Source organism: Bufo bufo, chromosome 4, assembly GCF_905171765.1.
Source record: "Bufo bufo chromosome 4, aBufBuf1.1, whole genome shotgun sequence".
In the NCBI taxonomy this organism is placed as follows: Eukaryota; Metazoa; Chordata; class Amphibia; order Anura; family Bufonidae; genus Bufo; species Bufo bufo.
The window spans coordinates 39,264,798-39,288,137 of record NC_053392.1 but is presented as its reverse complement, the minus strand read 5'-3'; the positions used below and the strand labels follow the sequence as shown (position 1 = coordinate 39,288,137).

Here is a 23,340-nt window from a genome sequence, read left to right as displayed (position 1 = left end):
ACTACAATTCCCACCATGCCCTGCTGTAGGCTGAGAGCTGTAGGCAGTTTGCATGCTGGGAGTTGTAGTTTTGCAACAGCTCGAGAGGCGCATGTTGGCCATCCCTGTGCTATTGTAATACCAGCCTTAGTCAGAACATGACCTGGTATCTTATGGCCAAGAGCAGTGGGCATGTTCTCTGTCCTAGACCAAGATTACTGTGCAAAGAGAGTGAGAAGGAGGTGACCGGTGTCCATCACTTATTGTCAATACCGTGATCCTATCTTATCCTCCTCAAGATTTTTCATGAAGTTTTTACCATTCATTGTAATCACATCCTGTAATGATACTAAGATGAAAATTATCTAGTGAAATGCCAGCTCTCACTACTAGCTCCATTGTTGTGGACATCTACTATATGAAAAGCCTAGTGAAGCTTGAAAATGTAGCCTTACGTGAAACATCTGAGTAGTTTAGATGTCAATCACCTGAGAAATATGACTTCTTCTTAATAGTCTATATCTGTGACTAATTGCCCACAATTTTGTTTCTTTTCTAGGTCCCGCAGGACCAAAGGGAGACCAAGGTCATGAAGGAATGGAAGGAGAACCTGGTGCTCCAGGGCTTCCTGGGTTCAGAGGTGACAATAATTTATCTGCAATTTTTACTGAATTTCCTTCAACATCACACCCCATTGGTGGAGAAACTCTGTTTATAAGAGGAACCTCAAGAACCTCTTCTTAGATATCACTAGGTCATTAGACAGGTCCATTGTTTTAATGAAAAACCATAGTGTGGTGATTCCACAATATTGTGAAAATCAAATTTGAGTCTAACCCTTTCCAAACACATCCCTCCTTCTCAACAGTTGGTAGTAGTCCATGGCAAGTTTTTGACTTTGTATTTGTTTTTGCCCAACTCTTTGGCTTCGGTTTACATTGTTTTTTACCCCAGTGTTTTACTTGCCTGCTTGGTAGACTTATGAGATGTTTATGTCACGGTGCGGTTCACCGTGATGTGTGTGGCCATGTAGGCTGGCTGCAGTCTCCTTGGCGTACTGGTTGCAGGTTTTCTCCCTGTGTATGCTGGTTTTTAGGGGCTGTGTGCTGGCTGCGGTGTCTGGTGTGAACCCTGCCCGTGTTGTGTGTACCCCTTTGACTGTTTCTGTATCCATTTATGTTGCAACGTCCATATGGGCAACGTCCGGTGCTTCTGTCTGTGTGGTTCCCATGTATCTGCTTCTGTTTGGTTCTATTGGGGTTCATTTCCCTGTTCTATGCCTGTGCTTCTGTGGCTGGGTGGGGCTTCTCTGGTGCCTCCTTAGGGCTCATGCACACAAACGTATTTTCTTTCCGTTTCCGTTCCGTTTTTTTTGCGGACCATATGCGAAACCATTCACTTCAATGGGGCTGTAGAAAATACAGAAGTTACTCCGTGTGCATTCCGTTTACGTTTGTCCGCATGGCCGTTCCAAAAAAAAGTAGGGCATGTCCTATTATTGTCCGCAAATCACGGTCTGAGGCCCCATTAGAGTCAATGGGGCCACAAAAAATACAGAACGCACACGGAACATATCAATATGTCATCCGTATTTCATCCGTATTTTGCGGATCCATACTGTAGAAATGCTATGCCCAGACCATATTGCTCATGTGTTTGGGGATTAATAAGTTACTGTTTCTGTATACGATCCGCAAAAAACTGATCAAATACGGAAACCATACGGATATGTTTTGTGCAATAACGGAGCGGAAGAGGATTTAAATCAGAGAAAAAAAAACTCCGATACGGAACAACAGAACAGTGAAAAACAAACCGCAAAACAACAACGGTCGTGTGCATGAGCCCTAAAGCAGCCTTATCTTCCTGTGAGCTGGGAGGTTGGGGGTCAGTCAGTCTTGTTCTGTTTCCAGGTTTAGCTCCTTGCTGCTGACCCAAGGGGTCTTACCATCCACCCGTTTGTATGGTTCCGCCTGATTTGACTCTGTTGTATTCGGTTTCTTGTATCTTGTTTATCCTTGCCTGATTTGTATCTGTTCTGCATTGTGCTCTGTACCTGCCCTGTCTGATTTATCACGTTTTGGTCTGTTATCATGTGTTCTGTTCCATGTATCGCCTAGCAGTGCGTAACTGCATCTGAGAGCCTAGCAGAGCTGATCTGCATCTGTTCATGTCTGTTCTTGTCTGTTCCGTGATAGCCTAGCAGTGCGTAACTGTGTCTGTTATGTATTCCGTCCTAGTCCTGTCTGTCAGTGTTTCACTGTTTCCATGTTACCTTCAGAAGAGGGTTCCTGTGTTCCCCGGAGGGGGAATGCCCACACTATCTAAATCTGTATCTGATTTTGTTTCTGTACCTGCTGTCTTGCTTGTACTTGTGGTACCATTGCTGATATCTTCTGTTATGCCGGACCAGCTGCCACTGATTTGGTGTTACTCTTGGAGTCGCCCCGGCAACTACTGTGGCTCAAGTCTATCTTCACCACCAGAGGCGCTAGTGAAAACCAGGTGTTGCTTAGTTACGCCCCTCCAGTGAGTAGCCAGTCAGTGTCACTAGTGGGTTCAAACCCACTGGTCCGTTACAGTTTATTTGATACTGGCAGGCATTTGCTACAATATACCTCTCAGCCCGGTAGTTACCAAAAGCGTAACTAACAGTTCTTGGGCTTCATTGCAAAAAATGTGTGCTGTTTATAATACTTTTTATGTGGCTGGGGGTCTCCTCAGGCTCCAGGATCCTGGTGTGACTGCTGCACCCGCATAGGTACAATCTTTCTGTGCTCCCAATAGATGCACCCTTGAGTTTTGAGTTGTAATGTGGTTCACCAATACATTGGTGCTTATTAGAACAACACCTATGTAAAGGGAGGAATGGAATAATTACTCATGGGGCAATTTAACTATGAGACAGATGACGTACCTTGTCATTGGCCTTTTCACTGCTCACCTCTCACTCATTATTTTATATCATTGCTCATTTTATCTGTCAATAACCCACAGACACGCCACATTGTTTATTTCAGCTGAATGCCAACATTTCACGTCATTCACAATTTCCACATGATTTGCAAAATTGCCACAACTACTAAACTGCTTCCACATGAGATATTCACATCAATCATACTATTCTCTGCAGCGACTGTGAGTAATTCACAGTAATGAGAGGAAAATTATCAGTGACCCTTCACATACTATGAAAACAATGTACAAAACGACGTACAAGCTTCACTGTACTGTTAATACAGTATAACTTCTAGAATACTACCTCCTATATACAAAATTATAAATAACTATAAACAAATATGTACAAGAATAGAACACTGCCTCCTATGTGCAAGAATATAACTACTATAATACTGCCTACTATGTACAAGAATATAACTACTATAATACTGCCTCCTATGTACAAGAATATAACTACTATAATACTGCTCCTACGTACAAGAATATAACTACTATAATACTGCTCATATGTACAAGAATATAACTACTATAATACTGCTCCTATGTACAAGAATATAACTACTATAATACTGCCTCCTATGTACAGAAATATAACTACTATAATACTGCTACTATGTACAGCAATATAACTACTATAATACTGCCTACTATGTGCAAGAATATAACTACTATAATACTGCCTCTTATGTACAAGAATATAACTACTATAATACTGCCTCCTATGTACAAGACTATAACTACTATTATACTGCTCCTATGTGCAAGACTATAACTACTATAATACTGCCTCTTATGTACAAGAATATAACTACTATAATACTGCTCCTATGTACAGGAATATTACTACTATAATACTGCCTCCTATGTACAAGACTATAACTACTATAATACTGCCTCTTATGTACAAGAATATAACTACTATAATACTGCTCCTAGGTACAGGAATATAACTACTATAATACTGCCTCCTATGTACAAGAATATAACTACTATAATACTGCCTCCTATGTATAAGAATATAACTACTATAATACTGCCTCTCAGAATATGGAGACACTAAAACATGATTTTTTTTTTTTTAAAGGGCTTCTGTCAGCCCACTAAACCGTTTTGTTTTTTTTTGTTTAATAATAATCCCTACACTGCGAGCTCTGCATACATAAGTAAAATAATAATTTTCGTTCAGTAGAATTTGATAAAAAGCTATTTTTATAATATGTAAATTACCTTGCTACCAGCAAGTAGGGCGGCTACTTGCTGGTAGCAGCCGCATCCTCCGATCCTAATGACGCCCCCTCCGCATTGTGATTGGCAGGGCCAAGGAACGGAATCGTTCTCTGCTGGACCTGCCTGTTTTCATCCAATATCTGGCGCCTGCGCCGCGACCGTACCTATCTTCAATCTGCGGCCGCTCGCTCCTCAATGCGCCTGCGCCGGGTGTAGATGTGACGTCATCGGCGCAGGCGCATTGAGGATGGAGCGGCCGAGTGAGTGGCCGCCTCTCAGTGCGCCTGCGCAGATTGAAGATAGGTACGGCCGCGGCGCAGGCGCCAGATATTGAATGAAAACAGGCAAGGCCAGCAGAGAACGATTCCGTTCCCTGGCCCTGTCAATCACAATGCGGAGGGGGCGTCATTAGGATCGGAGGATGCGGCTGCTACCAGCAAGTAGCCGCCCTACTTGCTGGTAGCAAGGTAATTTACATATTATAAAAATAGCTTTTTATCAAATTCTACTGAACGAAAATTATTATTTTAATAAATAAAAAAGTATAGATATTAGGTATTGCCACGTCCGTGACAACCTGGTCTATAAAAATACCACATGATCTAACTTGTCAGATGAATGTTGTAAATAACAAAAAATAAAAACGGTGCCAAAACTACTCTAAGGGTGCATCAGGGGGGCTTCAAATGGGACATGGTGTCAAAAAACCAGTCCAGCAAAATCTGCCTTCCAAAAACCGTATTGCATTCCTTTCCTTCTGCGCCCTGCCGTGTGCCCGTACAGCGGTTTATGACCATATATGGGGTGTTTCTGTAAACTACTGAATCAGAGCCATAAATATTGAGTTTTGTTTGGTTGTTAACTCTTGCTTTGTTACTGGAAAAAAAAAATTAAATAGAAATCTGCCAAAAAAAGTGTCATTTTTCAAATTGTATCTCTATTTTCCATTAATTCTTGTGGAACACCTAAAGGGTTAACAAAGTTTGTAAAATCAGTTTTGAATACATTCAGGGGTGTAGTTTCTAGAATGGGGTCATTTTTGGGTGGTTTTTATTATGTAAGCCTCACAAAGTGACTTCAGACCTGAACTGGTCCTTGAAAAGTGGGTTTTTGAAAATTTCTGAAAAATTTCAAGATTTGCTTCTAAACTTCTAAGCCCCAACATCCCCCAAAAATAAAATGTCATTCCCAAAATGATCCAAACATGAAGTAGACATATGGGGAATGTAAAGTAATAACTATTTTTGTAGGTATTACTATGTATTATAGAAGTAGAGAAATTGAAACTCGGAAATTTGCTAATTTTTCTAAATTTTAGGCAATTTTGGTATTTTTTTATAAATAAAAATGATTTTTTTTTTACTCCATTTTACCAGTGTAATGAAGTACAATATGTGACAAAAAAACTCTCTCAGAATGGCCTGGATAAGTCAAAGCGTTTTAAAGTTATCACCACATAAAGTGACACTGGTCAGATTTGCAAAAAATGGCCTAGTCCTTAAGGTGAAAGTGAGCCCCATTCCCTAAGGGGTTAAAGGTCCTTCCTGCCCCAGGAAGGTGCCTGATCAACTCATGATCGCTAGCTTGTCTAGTTCCGTGAGTGAAGGTGTTTTTGAAGTTCTGCTTTGCTGTGTACCAGACCCTGCTTTTGAATTTATCAAATTTTGCTTGTTTGCCGCCTGCCCTGACCCCGGACTTCCTGACCACATACATCCCCTCGGTGCTTGTACCGGTATCTCTGACCCCCTGGTCCGCTGACACTGAATCGAGGACTGCTCTGGAGTGGCACCTCGCAACTACCCTAATGGCCCAAGCCTATCCTTACCATCAGAGGCTCTAGTGAAGACCAGGCAGTTGCTTAGTCACGCCCCTCCAGAGTATAGCCAGTCAGTTGTGCAGTGGGTCAACACCCGCTTGCATAACAGTTTACTCAGACCATGGACCCCGCTGATCTGAACCCTCCCAGTCTCACCGAGTTACACCAGGAGTTGGCCGAACAGCGTTAGCACCAGGATCAAATCCTGTCCTATTTACATAATGTGAATATGCGTCTAAATGACCTGACGTCTGCTAAACCAGCATCATTGGGTCACTCTGCCGCATTTAACCCGGCTTCTGCTCTGCCATCTTGCTACGTACCAGATTCTGGACCTCTCCTTTCAGCTCCTCCACGCTTCATTGGTTACCCTAAGCAGTGCCAGGGGTTCATAAATCAATGCATCCTTAATTTTGAACTCTTGCCTTACCAATTTGCCTTAGACCGAGACAGGGTGTTTCGACAAGCCAGGATGCACCACCTCAGCCGCATCCTCTATACTGCGGTTGCGTCAAGGGGGCCAATCAATGGGCCAGTATGCAGTCCTGTCCTGTACCCTGGCCTCTGAACTAAGCTGGAATAATGAGGCACTTGTGGCTACTTTTTGGGAGGGTCTCTGTGGGAAAATTGAGGACGAGCTGGCCGGACGGGATGTTCCTTCTACATCTCCCTGGCTTTTAGAATTGATTTGCAGTTCCAGGAACGTGGCAGAGAGGTGGCTCGTGAGAGGAGACGTTTCTGCCTGGTGTCTTCCCTTCAGCGAGCTCCTACCCCTCAGCCTTCTATGTTGTCTGCAGCTCCAGGGCCCATGCAGGTCAACCGAGTCAGGCTGACTGAACAGGAACGTGATCACCGCTGTGCCAAAGGACTTTGTTTCTCTTGTGGTGGTTCTGATCATGTGCCCCATGCTTGTCCCCTGAAGCCGGGAAACTCCTGAGCCTAGGGTCTGTTGGAGAGGCGGCCCTAGGTGAAGATGATTCCTCTCTACCCCTGACTCTGCCGGCAACTTTGTCGTTTGGAGATTATCGATTCACAGAGATGGCTCTTCTGGATTCCAGGTCGGCAGGAAACTTCCTGCAGCAAGCCATAGTGGATCGATATGGTATTCCAGTCCGACGCCTGCAGAGACCATTGATGGTGTCATCTGTCGATGGAAGGGCTCTATCTTAGTCTGTACAATTTACTTCTGAACCTGTGAAACTACAGGTGGGAGCTCTCCATACGGAAGAGATTTCGTTTTTGATTCTTCCAAGTCTGTCTCATCCTCTTCTTTTGGGACTACCATGGATCCGTATCCATGAACCTGTTCTTGATTGTAAGTCCGGAGAGGTGCTTAGTTGGAGATAGTCCTGCCTTGGAAAATGTCTTTATCCTGTTCAGCTTGCTCGGTTACCCCGGGTACCACCAAATCTTGAAGATCTGCCAGCAGCATATCACGCCTATGCCAACGTCTTCGATATCGAAGAAGGTTCCTGGTTCTTCACCTCCTTGTGGTCGTATTTATCCCCTGTCGCCAGCAGAGACACAAGCCATGTCTGAATATATTAAAGAAAATCTTGATAGAGGATTTATCCGGAAATCATCTTCTTCGGCTGGCGTCGGCTTCTTCTTTGTGAAGAAAAAAGATGGTTCTCTTCAGCCATGCACCAATAATAGGGGTTTAAATAAGATCACAGTCAAGAACAAATACCCTCTTCCCCTTATTCCAGAGTTGTTTGACCACCTCAGAAGAGCCTACAAATGAATCCAAATTCATCAAGGGGTCAACTGGAAGACCGACTTTAACACCCGTGATGGTCACTATGAGTATCTGGTGATGCCTTTCAGGCTAAGCAATGCCCCGGCAGTATTTCAAGAATTTGTCAATGATATCTTCAGAGACTTACTCTATTCCTGTGTTGTAGTCTATCTTGACATCATTCTAATCTTCTCCTCAGATTTGGTCTCCCACCAGAAACAGGTCCACCTGGTTCTAAAAAGGCTTAGAGAAAATAATCTGTGCACCAAATTTGAAAAATGTATCTTTGAACAATCCTCACTTCCATTTCTAGGGTACATAATATCTGATACTGGCCTGCAGATGGATCCTGAGAAGCTGTCCGTGACTTTGAAGTGGCCTCGCCCTTCTGGTTTAAAGGCAATTCAACGTTTCCTAGGGTTCCCAAACTACTACTGACAGTTTGTGCCACACTTCTCTTCTTTGACAGCTCCCATCTCAGCCTTGACGTGCAAAGGGGTGAATCCAAAAAATTGGACTGCTAAGGCTGAATCAGCCTTTCAAGCCTTGAAGCAGGCCTTCTCTATGGCTCCAGTACTCCATCATCCAGTAAGCAATTTTTTCTGGAGGTAGATGCACCGTCTATTGGAGCTGGGGCAGTGCTTTCACAAAAATCTCCCTCAGGTAAGATGACAACCTGTGGCTTCATCTCCAGGGCATTCTCTGCTCCTGAGCGCAACTACTCAATTGGGGACAGAGAGTTGTTGACCTTCAAGATGGCATTGGAGGAATGGCGGTACCTTCTGGAGAGAGCCATTCATCCTGTGGTGATCTATACCGACTACAAGAATCTCACCTATCTGCAGTCTGCACAGAGACTTAATCCTCGACAAGCTAGATGGTCCCTGTTTTTTACCCGTTTTGATTTTGTTCCTTACTTTTGTGCTGCAGATAAGAACATCAAAGCAGATGCTCTCTCGAAATCCTTGGATTCTACCGACCAGGAGGAGGAACCCCAACATATCATCGACCCCCCTAAGATCTCTGCCTGCCCTGTCAAGCTATCTGAGATTCCTTCTGGAAAGAACTTTGTTGCAGAGTCTTTCAGAAAGCAGGTCTTACTATGAGGCCATTCATCTAAAGTGGCGGGTTATGCCGGCCAGCGAAAGACCTTCAAATTCATCGCCCAGCGGTACAGGTGGCCTTCTATGCGACAAGACATCCAAGAACTTGTCACTGTTTGTCCCTCCTGTGCGCAAATAAGGAATAAGACTTCCAAACAATGTCCAGCTGGCCTACTGCTACCTCTTCCTGTTCCTGAGGTTCCCTGGCAACAAATAACCATTGACTTTATTACGGATCTACACACTTCCTCTAGTTGTTCTCTGATCTGGGTAGTGGTAGACCGCTTCTCTAAAATGGCGCATTTCATTCCTCTGCCTGCCCTTCTGCTCCCCAACTGGCCAAGAAATTTATCAAGCACATTTTCAGTCTCCATGGCTTCCCTCTCCGTATTGTGTCCAATAGAGGTATACAGTTCACTTCAAAATTCCGGAGAGCTCTCTCCAAGCTACTGAATGTATCCCTGAACTTCTCTTCAGCCTATCATCCACAGTCAACAGTCAAGTGGAGCGTGTAAACCAAATTCTTACCAACTTTTTTCGCCACTTTACTAATATTCATCACAACAACTGGGTTGAACTATTGCCCTGGGCTGAATTTTCGTACAACAATCATGTCAGCGAATCTTCCAAGAAATCAAAAATTTTTGTTGTTTATGGTCAACAACCTAACATCCCACTCCCGGTGTCTTCTACTTCTGGTATCCCTGCTGCAGATGCAACTTCAAGAGAGTTCTCTAAAATCTGGGAGGAGACCAGGGGAGCTCTGAAAGAGGCTTCTGTGTGCATGAAGGAGGCTGCTGATAAAAGATGTAGAGATTCTCCTAAGTTCCATCCTGGTGATAAAGTATGGCTTGCCTCCAAATACATCAGGCTCAAAATACCTTCTTACAAATTGGGTCCACTCTTCATCGGTCCATTTGAGATTCTCAAGCAAATTAATGATGTTTCTTACAAGCTTAAGCTGCCGGCCTCTCTTCGGGTACCAAATTCCTTCTACGTCTCACTGCTGAAACCTGTAATAAAAAAACCTGTCTCAGCTCCTGTTGCGGTCAGTGATGAAAACATCTATGAAGTAAAAGCTATTCTGGGGAGTAGAGGTAAAACCCTGTTTCTTTGGGTGGATCGGAAGAGGTTGGGTCCTGAGGAAAGATCTTGGGAACCTAGAGAGAACATCAATGCCCTTTTTCTTCTGAAAGGCCTGAGGAGAGGGAGTGTAAGGGAGGGAGTACTGTTAGCCCAGCGATCCGTGCTGGCGCTGCTGCCCCTACCTGCGGGCACGGGAGCAGGGCTCCCTCTCTCCGTCCTTCTGCTATGCGCCATGCTGACAAGCGCGGGCAGCAGGTAGCTTAACTGTTGCATCTGTGATCCATGCCAGAGTTTACTTCCTGCTGGAGACCTGTAGTGTTTGTTAGGGCTTGCATGGGTGTGTCTCTCCTCACTTGTGAGGCAGCACGTACACGCCCTCAGTCTTACCAGCCTATGGCTGGATTGCAGGAAGTATTTAAAGGCCCTTCCCGCCCCAGGAAGATGCCTGATCAACTCATGGCCACTAGCTTGCCTAGTTACGTGAGTGAAGGTGTTTTTGAAGTTCTGCTTTGCTGTGTACCAGACCCTGCTTTTGGATTTATCGGATTGCTTGTTTGCCGCCTGACTCTGATCTTGGACTTCGTTTACGGACCTTGCTTGATCGCTGCCTGCCCTGACCCCAGACTTCCTGACTACGTACATCCCCTTGGTGCTTGCACCGGTATCTCTGACCCCCTGGTCAGCTGCCACTGACTCGAGGACTGCTCTGGAATGGCACCTGGCAACTACCCTAATGGCCCAAGCCTATCCTCACCATCAGAGGCCCTAGTGAAGACCAGGTAGTTGCTTAGTCACGCCCCTCCAGAGTATAGCCAGTTAGAGGCGCAGTTGGTCCACACCGCTTGCATAGCAACTACTTTAATACTGTCTCCTATATACAAGAATATAACTACTATAATACTGCACCTATGTACGTAGAAGAATATAACTACTATAATACTGCCTTCTATGTACAAGAATATAACTACTATATTACTGCCTCCTATGTACGTAAAAGAATATAACTACAGTACTATAATACTGCACCTATGTACGTAGAAGAATATAACTACTATAATACTGCTCCTATGTACAAGAATATAACTACTATAATACTGCTCCTATGTACAAGAATATAACTACTATAATACTGCTCCTATGTACAAAAATATAACTACTGTAGTACCGTCTCATGATTCATTTATTAAATTGGGTCTTGAAAATTCATAATTTCTTAGGGGTGAAGTTCAGTTGTGAATCCCCATTCTTTCTGTCCTCTGCTCCAGCTTCTGGATGATGAATGTAGACACCTGTTGTCTGGCACTGGAGCCGAGGCCACCTCACAATCCCATTATGCTTCTATAATCACTGATGCACCAGATTGATTCCAGAGCGCGCTCTTCTGCCAATACACAAATCCCATGAACTCTTTAAACATTTGTTGTGTTTCGGAGCCTGTTTGTTTAACACGTTGTAAATACGTCGGCAGCTGCCCTCATCGCCGGCATGAAGAAATCACTCACTGTACTTGTTCAGTTGAACTTCTGGAAATGTGAATGTCCTCTTCCGAGCTTCTACAACATTGTCTTTACGCACTGGCACAAGTTGTAAGGCATGTAATATTATAGATCACATACAATACACTCAGTGGGGTCCCTAATAACAGTATGTGGCCTTCTGCAACTTTGTGCTATCAATTCATTTCAAAACCCCTGAATGACATCTGGCTGGTCAGTAACAATGAAATCTCACACATGGCAGCATTGCTGGGGCCAGACATTAGTACCAGGACTGGAGCCTATCACCCAAGCACTGATTTCAAAAAGGGAAATTAGTCATTGGAGGTCAGATTGAAGTCCACCTCTCACATCCTATAATATTGGCACAGTCCCCGGTACGGTAGGCAGTCCTCAGGTTCTTGTTATTGTGAAGCACACCATCATTGGGGTGTCCTCCACTTAGGGCAGTGACAGCTGTTAGGAGCACATTTCTGCTTTACATAAGTGGTTATTGGATAGTTTATTTTGCATCAAATCAGACTTCTTTTTCTTTTTTACAGGCCTTCCTGGTGAAAGAGGTCTTCCTGGTCTACCCGGTCAGAAAGGAGATCAAGGAGATATTGGGCTTCCTGGCAGTATGGGTCTACGTGGACTTAAAGGTACATTGTATTTATTTTGTATGTATATACACTGTATCTTATGGGAGTTTGGCATGAAAGTAGGTGACGTGGACCTACCTCACTGCCTATCTATATAAATGGTTGCGAAAGCTCATATTATCGATAAATAGCCCTACAAGGCTACAAACCAATCTTCTAATTCCATACTTCATTCGGTGGAGAAGCCATATCAAGGGGTTCTGAGTCCCAAAGGTAGAATGTGAGCCCAATCCAACCTCTATCAACCCTAGTTATACACTCACCTAAAGAATTATTAGGAACACCATACTAATACGGTGTTGGACCCCCTTTTGCCTTCAGAACTGCCTTAATTCTACGTGGCATTGATTCAACAAGGTGCTGATAGCATTCTTTAGAAATGTTGGCCCATATTGATAGGATAGAATCTTGCAGTTGATGGAGATTTGAGGGATGCACATCCAGGGCACGAAGCTCCCGTTCCACCACATCCCAAAGATGCTCTATTGGGTTGAGATCTGGTGACTGTGGGGGCCATTTTAGTACAGTGAACTCATTGTCATGTTCAAGAAACCAATTTGAAATGATTCGAGCTTTGTGACATGGTGCATTATCCTGCTGGAAGTAGCCATCAGAGGACGGATACATGTTCTCATTCTGTTTACGCCAAATTCGGACTCTACCATTTGAATGTCTCAACAGAAATCGAGACTCATCAGACCAGGCAACATTTTTCCAGTCTTCAACAGTCCAATTTTGGTGAGCTCGTGCAAATTGTAGCCTCTTTTTCCTATTTGTAGTGGAGATGAGTGGTACCCGGTGGGGTCTTCTGCTGTTGTAGCCCATCCGCCTCAAGGTTGTGCGTGTTGTGGCTTCACAAATGCTTTGCTGCATACCTCGGTTGTAACGAGTGGTTATTTCAGTCAACGTTGCTCTTCTATCAGCTTGAATCAGTCGGCCCATTCTCCTCTGACCTCTAGCATCCACAAGGCATTTTTGCCCACAGGACTGCCGCATACTGGATGTTTTTCCCTTTTCACACAATTCTTTGTAAACCCTAGAAATGGTTGTGCGTGAAAATCCCAGTAACTGAGCAGATTGTGAAATACTCAGACCGGCCCGTCTGGCACCAACAACCATGCCACGCTCAAAATTGCTTAAATCACCTTTCTTTCCCATTCTGACATTCAGTTTGGCGTTCAGGAGATTGTCTTGACCAGGACCACCCCCCTAAATGCATTGAAGCAACTGCCATGTGATTGGTTGACTAGAGAATTGCATTAATGAGAAATAGAACAGGTGTTCCTAATAATTCTTTAGGTGAGTGTATATGTATTTCCGATATGATCTAATACAGTTGAAACCAGAAGTTTATATACATTATATAATTATGGTATTCCTAATTGATCAAAAACAGGAAAGGTTTATTCTGATGTCATGTCAGATATTGAGAAAAACATGCATATGTGTCTTTTTATATAGTTTATGTAAACTTCTGGTTTCAACTGTAAGACAAAAACAAGCATTCACTTTTTTGACCACATGTCCTTCCTGGTGAAAGTAGTCTTGGTCTGCCCGGTCAGAAAAGAGATCAAGGAGATATCGGGCTTCCTGACAGTATGGGTCTACGTGGACTTAAAAGTACATTGTAATTATTTTCCTCGTCATATATCTTATGTGAGTTTGGCATGAGAGTAGGTAACGTGGACCTACCTCACTACTTGTCTATAGAAATAGTTGTGAAAGCTCATTTTATCGATAAACAGCATTACAAATCGATCTAATAATTCCATGTAGAAGCCATGCACAAGCGTATATGCCACCGTTCCTATATTTGGTCGTAGGGAGAGAGTTCCAAGTCCTAAAGGTAGAGTGGGAGCCCACACCAATTTTTTTGCTGAGGAATTTCCATCAACTATAGTTTCATATATTGCTGATGAGATCTAAGAAGACAGAAACAGGCATTGGCTTTCTTTGATCTTTTTGATAATGTTGACTCTTCTGCTTCTTAAATTAGTCTCATGTGAAGTATTTTTCTTTTTAAACTCTTGTGAAAGTAACTTGTCACAGTAAATTTTCTAATCTAGTAAAATATCTTGAAATATTCTGATGATGACATGATGGGATTAGAGGCTGGAGGATCTGAGAATGTTCCTGGACAATGGTAAAATCAAATGCAATTAATGGCAATGTTCCTCAGATCAAATAGACATTTGCGTTCCTGGCTCCAACCTTCTGGCATTCTCTCCGGGATCGTATTCTGTAAATGAGAGAACACACGCACAATAAGCTCTGCCTTTCCGTGACATAAGGACCGATGCCTGAGGCAGCTTGACAAAGATTAATGCTAATGGGCCTGTGGTGCATGTACCATATGTAACCATACTCCTAAAGGTCTGCCAAGATCTTACAGTGCCAAGGAGAAGTGCCTACCCAAACAGCTGAGACTTAAATACAATTAACTTTGTCCAAATATATTTTGGGTTTGAGGCTGAGATATTTCAGTATATTCATGCAAAGTAGCTCATGTCAGCCAAACCATAAACTCCTCCAAATTCAGGAGTGGCCAATCAATAGACATCTGTTTCGGGGTTTTTGCCACTCGTTAATACAGAACAGGGTACTCGTTGACTGCAAGAACCTCAAAATAGCTGTCTACAGATGGACTACTCCTCCTAGTTTGGCTGGCATGAGCTAATTTACATATTTGTTTCCTATAGAGCACTGCCAGAAATTAAGTCTCCATACACCATGTGGGTCTCTTTAATGCATGCCAGTTGTTACAGCGGTGCGTGCCGAAGCTGCTCCGCTTACCCTGCCTGGCGACCCAGGCCCACCTCCCATTGTATTCTTCTTGGCATGTCCAGCCACCGGGTCCACTCTGTCCTCCCACACAGGCTGAGGCCTGCTTGCCGGTAAGACCTCTCCTTCTCTGCCTATAGGACACATGTGCATGCTCCCTGTGGCTCGTAGAGGGCCAGTGTGCATGCACCTTCATCTTCACCAGCCAATGGCTGGCAACCTTGGAGTATTTAAGGCACCTTCACCTGTGGAATGGTGCCTGAGCAATAGGTTCCTTAGCTTGCTAAATACTTGTAAAGTTGTGGTGTATTTTGTTGTTTGCCCTTGTACTGCCTCTCTGCCTGATCCTCCGCTGCCTGACCTGTGCCTGACTTTCATATTGAACCTACGCTGCCTGCCCTAACCTCAGACCAGTGTTTCTGAACCCCCTAGGTCAGCAGTCAATCACACATAGACTACTCCAGAAGGCTGAGGCCAGGTGATTCTCCCGCATCAAAGTCCAGATCCCTGTACAAGGGATAAAGAGTGAAAACCAGGGAACTGCCAGGATAACACTTGTAGGATTACCTCTAAGTCAAATCTGCTGGTTGACACAAAAATTCCACACCCACTTCTGTAACACCAGTATTCCCTTCCCACTTAAAGGACTATTTATAATATCTAATGCTTACAGTCAATGAATAAGATATGAAGGTGGCATTCTGGGATATTTAATGGGGGCACCAAAAATTACAATCCTAACATTTAACTGTTGAGTTTGATGGAGCATTTTTCCATAGTTATCTGGAAAATTTCCACATCCATGGGTATTGTGCAGGATATAGAGACACCTGGCACCAGCTATAAAGTGTATTCTCTTACCACCCAAGGCAGGGGTTTTAGAAAGCTCTAGCTAGAAGAATACTAAATACACATGTCCAGTGGCAACCAGGGGCATAGACATTGTCCTGGAGCTGCAGGAGACCCAAAAGGTCCCACTGCCCTATATCATGAGACCAATGATACATATATTTACAAAGACTAGTTTCCCTGCACATCCAGAGCTTGGTTTGAAGAATTGTGCTGTATATTTCATTTTCCTTATCCCGAGGAACCAAATAGTCACAATTTATACTAGAATGTGTCCTACTTTCCCCAACTCTCCAACCCTGCAGCAGCTTTAATGACTGGCCCTCGGTGTCGTGGTGGGATATTCACTTTAGTCACCACCACGCTCCGTCTTCTTGACACGTTTTCAGTTAATACTAGTTTTGCTATTGTTTTCCGTACCCAACGATTGTCTCCATTGCAGGAATTTTTTATTAGATGCATTTCTTAAAATAACTGAATGTTTACAGAAATCAAGTAGAAGGACCTGGAAATCATTTGCCAAACTAAAATGATCTAATGGCCAGGAAGGTTAGATCACTATGACTGGAAGCCATCAAAGAAATTTCAGCCAAAATGAAGAAGTGCTGAAGTTTTATGACTGTGATGTAAGTGTGGTAATATTTAATGACTGGTGTTTACCAGTGACCTTCACATCCATTCAGTGGTGACAATAACGTTTTCCCTTCAGGGGTATCTGTGAGGCTCAGACTTTTATTTGGATCATGCCATGTTTCCAGGTACTAAATGTTCTGTCCTGAATATTACATGTCATCTAGTTTTCACACTTTAGTAATCAATTCCATGATTGCTGAGAAGTGGCTCCAAAACCAGGAGACCCTGATACTTGGAGTACAGGACAATGACTTACTGACACTTGGGCTACAGGATAATTACACTGACACTTGGGGTACAGGATAAGACACTGACACTTGGGGTACAGGATAATAACACTGACACTTGGGGGGGCAGGATAATGACACTGACACTTGGGGTACAGGATAATGACACTGACACTTGGGGTACAGGATAATGACACTTGGGGTACAGGATAATGACACTGACACTTGGGGTACAGGATAATGACACTTGGGGTACAGGATAATGACACTGACACTTGGGGTACAGGATAATGACACTGACACTTGGGGTACAGGACAATGACTTACTGACACTTGGGCTACAGGATAATTACACTGACACTTGGGGTACAGGATAATGACACTGACACTTGGGGTACAGGATAATAACACTGACACTTGGGGGGGCAGGATAATGACACTGACACTTGGGGTACAGGACAATTACACTTAGGGTACAGGATAATAACACTGACACTTGGGGTACAGGATAATGACACTGACACTTGGGGTACAGGATAATGACACTGACACTTGGGGTACAGGATAATGACACTGACACCTGGGGTACAGGATAATGACACACTGACACTTGGGGTATAGGATAATGACACTGACACCTGGGGTACAGGATAATAACACACTGACACTTGGGGTACAGGATAATGACACTGACACTTGGGGTACAGGATAATGACACTGACACTTGGGGTACAGGATAATGACACTGACACTGGGGGTACAGGATAATGACACTGACACTGGGGGTACAGGATAATGACTGTAACGGATCTCCTGGCACCCCGACCGGGTACCTCTGTCGATAAATGCTCCTAGTGCTTTCCGAGGACTCCAAGCACTCCACTTGACACCGTACGCACTGCAGACCCCACGAACCGCCGAATCTTGGTTGAGGTCTCACCGTCTCCTACCCACCCTGGACCTACGAAAAGGCTCCAGGCTCCAGTGGGTGAACCTCTCCTAAATCCAGAGAGCAGAAACAGCTCTCACAAGAGCTAGTAGTTATAGCCAGGGGAGTATAGCAAATCTTCAGCGTATAACAATCCCCCAGTGTCGATCAGTTACCCAAACACCAGTCTCAACATGATGAAGGATAAAACAGGAACTCTTTATTGAGGGCTACCCGCCCGTATTTATGCAGGTCCCCATCTGGTGGACACGCCCCTAGGGGACCAGAAGGAAGACTGTGATACAGGACAGATAAATAGCACTCAGGATACACAGACACAATACATCCCCACAATCAGGGCCGTTTCTAGGGGCGGGCGGGGCGGGCGGGACGGGCGTCCGCCCGGGGCGCTGTCAGAAGGGGGGCGCCAGCAGGGGAGCCCTCTTGTAGTTTCTCTGCCGTACGCCCTGGCTCCCTCCCTCTGACATCTCACCTGACCTGCCGAGTGCCGACTAGTCCTCTCACTCTTCAGACAGTGCGGGCGGCACTTACTGACGTCACGCGCCTGCTCCTCCCACTAGGCGGCGCAGGCGCGTGACGTACAGTGAGTGAGCACCGCACTGCCTGCCTGTTACCGTCCGCCCTGAGCCCCTGAGCAGTGCTGATGCCTGCTGTGAGGTGAGTTATGGTCTGGGGGGGCATTAATTACAATGGGGGGCATTAATTACAATGGGGGGGGCATTAATTACAATGGGGGGGGCATTAATTACAATGGGGGGGCATTAATTACAATGGAAGGGCATTAATTACAATGGGGGGGCCACTGTGGGAGACATGAAAATGGGGGCCACTGTCACTGTGGGGGACATTAAGTTTAATAAGGATCACTATGGACATTATTTAGAATGGAGGCTGCTTTGGGTGTCATTATAACTGTATAATGTCTGATAGGGCTAGTCCTGAGCTGAGTTATATTACCCTGCCCATGCCCTGTATAATAATGTACCCATCCCTGATACCCCTTAGTTATATTACCCCGCTGGGGTAATATAACTAAGGGCTATCAGGGTACATTATTATACAGGGCAGGGTAATATAACTCAGGACTAGGCCTATCAGACATTATACAGTTATAATCACACCCACAGCAGCCTCCATTCTAAATAATGTCCATAGTGATCCTTATTAAAAATAATGTCCCCCCACAGGCAGGCTCTGCGGGCGGCGGCGCTCACTCACTGTACGTCACGCGCCGCGTGACGTACAGTGAGTGAGGTGAGCACCGCCGCCCGCACTGCCTGCCTGTTACCGCCCGCCCGGAGCAGTGCTGAGAAAGAAGCCTGCTGTGAGTGAGAGCCTGAGTCTGTGGGACAGTGGGTCACTGTGACCGTCCGTGCAATGTGGTTCCACATTTTTTACAATGGGGAGACACTTATTTCAGTTTTGAGGGGGGGGGAGTTTTTTTGACACTCGCCCTGAGAGAAATTTTACCTAGAAACTGCACTGCCCACAATGCATCATGGTTTCCTCCTCTCTGCCCTGGAGACACCCGAGGAGTAATTCAATTATCTCTCAGGACAAAGGGAAATAGCCAATACACATGTGGGGACAACAGGACAGAAATCACCATTTAAACACGCAATGTCACAACCCTTACAGTAAACACAGACATTTAACATATCCCCAGATAGCTCAAGTCTGAGTGCATATTATTAGGTGAATGGCACTCAGAATACACAAATACAATACAATTAGCTATCTGGGTACCCTCACATAACATAAAATACAATTCCAAAGACAGATTTAAGCTGTGCGGCCGGTCTGTCTTCTCCTTTAAAGTTAGTATGGGCCATAATCCTGAGGCAAGAGGCTGGTAGCCAGGCCCCTCCGAAACCCACTGGCGAGGTTGGTTTCGCCACAATGACATTGACACTTGTGGTGCAGGATAATGACACTTGGGGTACAGGACAATGACACTGACACTTGGGGTACAGGATAATGACACTGACACTTGGGGTACCGGATAATGACACTGACACTTGTGGTGCAGGATAATGACACTGAAGGGGTACAGGATAATGACACTGACACTTGGGGTACAGGATAATGACACTGACACTTGGGGTACAGGATAATGACACTGACACTTGGGGGACAGGATAATGACACTGACATTTGGGGTACAGGATAATGACACTGACACTTGGGGTGCAGGATAATTACACTGACACTTGGGGTACATGATAATGACACTGACACTTGGGGTACACGATAATGACACTGACACTTGGGGTACAGGATAATGACACTGACACTTGGGGTACAGGATAATGACACTGACACTTGGGGTACAGGATAATGACACTGACACTTGGGGTACAGGATAATGACACTGACACTTGGGGTACAGGATAATGACACTGACACTTGGGGTACAGGATAATGACACTGACACTTGGGGTACAGGATAATCACACTGACACTTGGGGTACAGGACAATGACACTGACACTTGGGGTACAGGATAATGACACTGACACTTGGGGTACAGGATAATGACACTGACACTTGGGGTACAGGATAATGACACTGACACTTGGGGTGCAGGATAATGACACTGACACTTGGGGTACAGGATAATGACACTGACACCTGGGGTACAGGATAATGACACTGACACTTTGGGTACAGGATAATGACACTGACACTTGGGGTACAGGATAATGACACTGACACTTGGGGTACAGGATAATGACACTGACACTTGGGGTGCAGGATAATGACACTGACACTTGGGGTACAGGATAATGACACTGACACCTGGGGTACAGGATAATGACACTGACACTTGGGGTACAGGATAATGATACTGACACTTGGGGTACAGGATAATGACACTGACACTTGGGGGAGAGGATAATGACACTGACACTTGGGGTACAGGATAATGACACTGACACTCGGGGTACAGGATAATGACACTGACACTCGGGGTACAGGATAATGACACTGACACTCGGGGTACAGGATAATGGCTCACAGACATTTGGTAATATAGCATTGTATGGTATATTATTTGCACATTACGCGGTAGTGGCTCTATAGCATGGTTATCTAGACAACTTCTGTATAGGGTGATGCGATGTTATTTGGACACTGTACTTTCTAGCACTGCAGATGAGACATTGTTTGACATGGTTAGTTGTACACTGTATACAATATAGTCCCCAACAGAATGTACCCCACAAGGCTCCATCCATTGTAAGACCTGTCCTGCAATCAAGGTGTCTGCCGTTAATTGGTCTAGGTTTTATATTTCCTTTTTGTTTTATTTCTTGGAGGAAAATGCTCTTGAGATGTGAGATTTCTAGAGTATTCACGTCCATTACAATCAGTATCTATAACAGCCTCTGTGCCAGATCTTCATCCATGGCCCTCAGACGTGTTGTTCTAGCTGAGGAACGTTCCCCACCCCCTTCTCCATGCTTGGTATAACAGCAGGTTTTGTCTTATCTTTGGTGAGTTTCCCAGTAACTCCTTGGGTTGTGAGCACGTTATTTCAGATCTTCCATTCATCTTGGTGATTTCAGAACCATTCCCGGTAAAGCCAGAGTCTGCAAAGTGAATTAATGAGGCCCAGCATGGAGGAGGCTGGAGCTGGCAGTGCCAAGGACAGGGGAGCACAGTGTGAGAACAGATACCTGAGAGCAAAAACAAACACTCGTGCAGATGACTGATCCTCCAAGCTTCTGGCTCTCGCTTCGTACCTCTCCCTACAGAACAAAAAGTCACAGACTCACCGGCCAACTTTGTGCTTTCACAATGAGAGGATTATACAGGGATATAAACGTGACGGACATTTTATTTATGCATCAACTAAATGTATCAGAAAGAAGAAGAAATCTTTTCATTTTCACATTCTGCAAGGAAGTCTTGGCGTTACGGTGGATATATCTGACATGTGGAATAATATGACCAGCTAATTTCAGGACAAGGAGCATGAGAGGACAAGATGAGGAGTCAAATTCCCAGGTGTTTTTTTTCCAGACCTGTGGGACCAATATGGGAGCCCGGTATTTCGAGTGAGACTCCACCAACAGCTATTCTTCCCCATCTCATACACATGTACACTGATCAACTATGTACTATGTGGCTCCTCAGCCCCATAGACAGCAAGATGTCCTGTGTCCTCTGACACCGTTCTATCGTGGTAACTTTTTCAGCAATTTTATCTACAGTGGCTCTTCTGTTTAAATCTTTTCTACAGTAGCTCTTCTGTGGTATCAAACCAGATGGGCTAGTCTTTTCCGGCATGTGCATTAATGAGCCCTGGAAGCCCATAACCTAGTGGGCGGTTCACCAGTTGTTCTTTCTTCTACTACTGTTGGTAAGGAATAATCATTTCATACTGGGAGCTCCCCACAAGATCTGCTATGCTGGAGATCCTCTGACTCAGATACCTAACCTTCATAATTTCGCTCTTGTTAAAGTCTCCCAGATCCGACCATCCAAGGAAGAGGAAGGACAATGGCTCTTGTGAAAGTCTCTTAAGGTGGATTTACAAGGCCCGGTTTTCGGGGAGAGTATCGGGAACAACCATTCCTGCAAACTCTCATTCCCGACAATCTGCCCATCTAAATGTGCCGCCGATCACCCAATGAACAAGCAAAACGCTCATTCATTGGGTGATCCTGTCGTTCGTGCAGGCACATCAGTGATCGTACCTGGGCAAAATATTGTGCAGTCTAAACAGCGATCTGATGCCCAGAAACTTAGGATTCTGTATGGGGATGAAGGATCGCAATAGCGATCCCTCATCCTCCTACTGTGAAGGAGATCACTGCATGTAAATGTAGTGGTCTCCTTCACTGAACGAGCAGCTGACTGTTGGTAAGGAACGCTTCCTTCCCGACAATCGGCTGTAACATCATGTGGTCTAAACCAGCCTTTTCATTCTACCATCCAAGGAAGGACAATAGCTCTTGTTAGAGTCTCTCAGATCCTACCATCCAAGGAAGTACAACTGATGAACAAAGGACACCCAGGGCTCCACAGGAGTTAGCTTTAAATTCCCACACACATTAAGGAGCCTTGTGCATCTATGAACCCAGATATTATGACTAAAAGTCCACTTTGAGGCCTGAAACGCTTCATCACCTGCTATATGGCATTTTATTGAGCTTCAAATGCACTCCAATTTTATTACAAGTCGGGGTGCTGGAAATTTTCTTGGATTCTTTCTGGATTGGTGCACCTATATCTTCCATGAAACACGGCCCTAATTCAGGTGAGCTGGGATACGAGCTGGTGATTACAATCTCTACCTATGACCCTATCTCCAGTTCACTTATTGTCATTCTTTGGATCACTTTTCATAGGTACGGTAATGCTGCCAGTTGTTTACAGGATTGTAGAACTGCACTTTATCCATAGCAATTGCCTTTCCCAAGGACTAAGGGTTTTTCCCAGTATTCTTATACCGCCAGTACCTGCAGTAGGACCGAACCATATAAAATCGAAATGAACAATAACAGCACACTAAACACATATCAACACAGGTAGGTAATAAATATACAGAAGTAGAAGCTTACCATTAGATGACAGGAACCGAATGGTGATGGTAAACAGATGATGAGAAACATGGAGAAAGGAGATGTCAGGTAATAAAGCAGACAGATGAAGATATCCAAGGATAACAGACAATAATTAATCCTAACTCCAGCTTTCCCTGGATCTTCCCTAGACCCACACAACACTGACCATCAGGCCAAACGGAAGAGAGAAAGTTTGAGGGTCAGACAGATCTGATGGAAAGGATTCCACTGGATCTGAAAAACTTGAGGCGCCAAGGGTTTGTAGGAGTGGAGTGGAAAATA

The 23,340-nt window shown here is 44.5% G+C and overlaps 1 protein-coding gene across 1 annotated transcript in view; it reads left to right on the top strand.

Moving 5' to 3' along the window:
* The window catches only part of SCARA5 (scavenger receptor class A member 5), a 271,534-nt gene that overhangs the window by 149,327 nt on the left and 98,867 nt on the right, over positions 1 to 23,340 (top strand). Inside the window, exons 5-6 of the mRNA XM_040427109.1 lie at positions 539 to 619; positions 11,949 to 12,047. Of these exons, the coding sequence (XP_040283043.1) occupies positions 539 to 619; positions 11,949 to 12,047 (180 nt within the window). The remainder of the gene's footprint in view (positions 1 to 538; positions 620 to 11,948; positions 12,048 to 23,340) is intronic.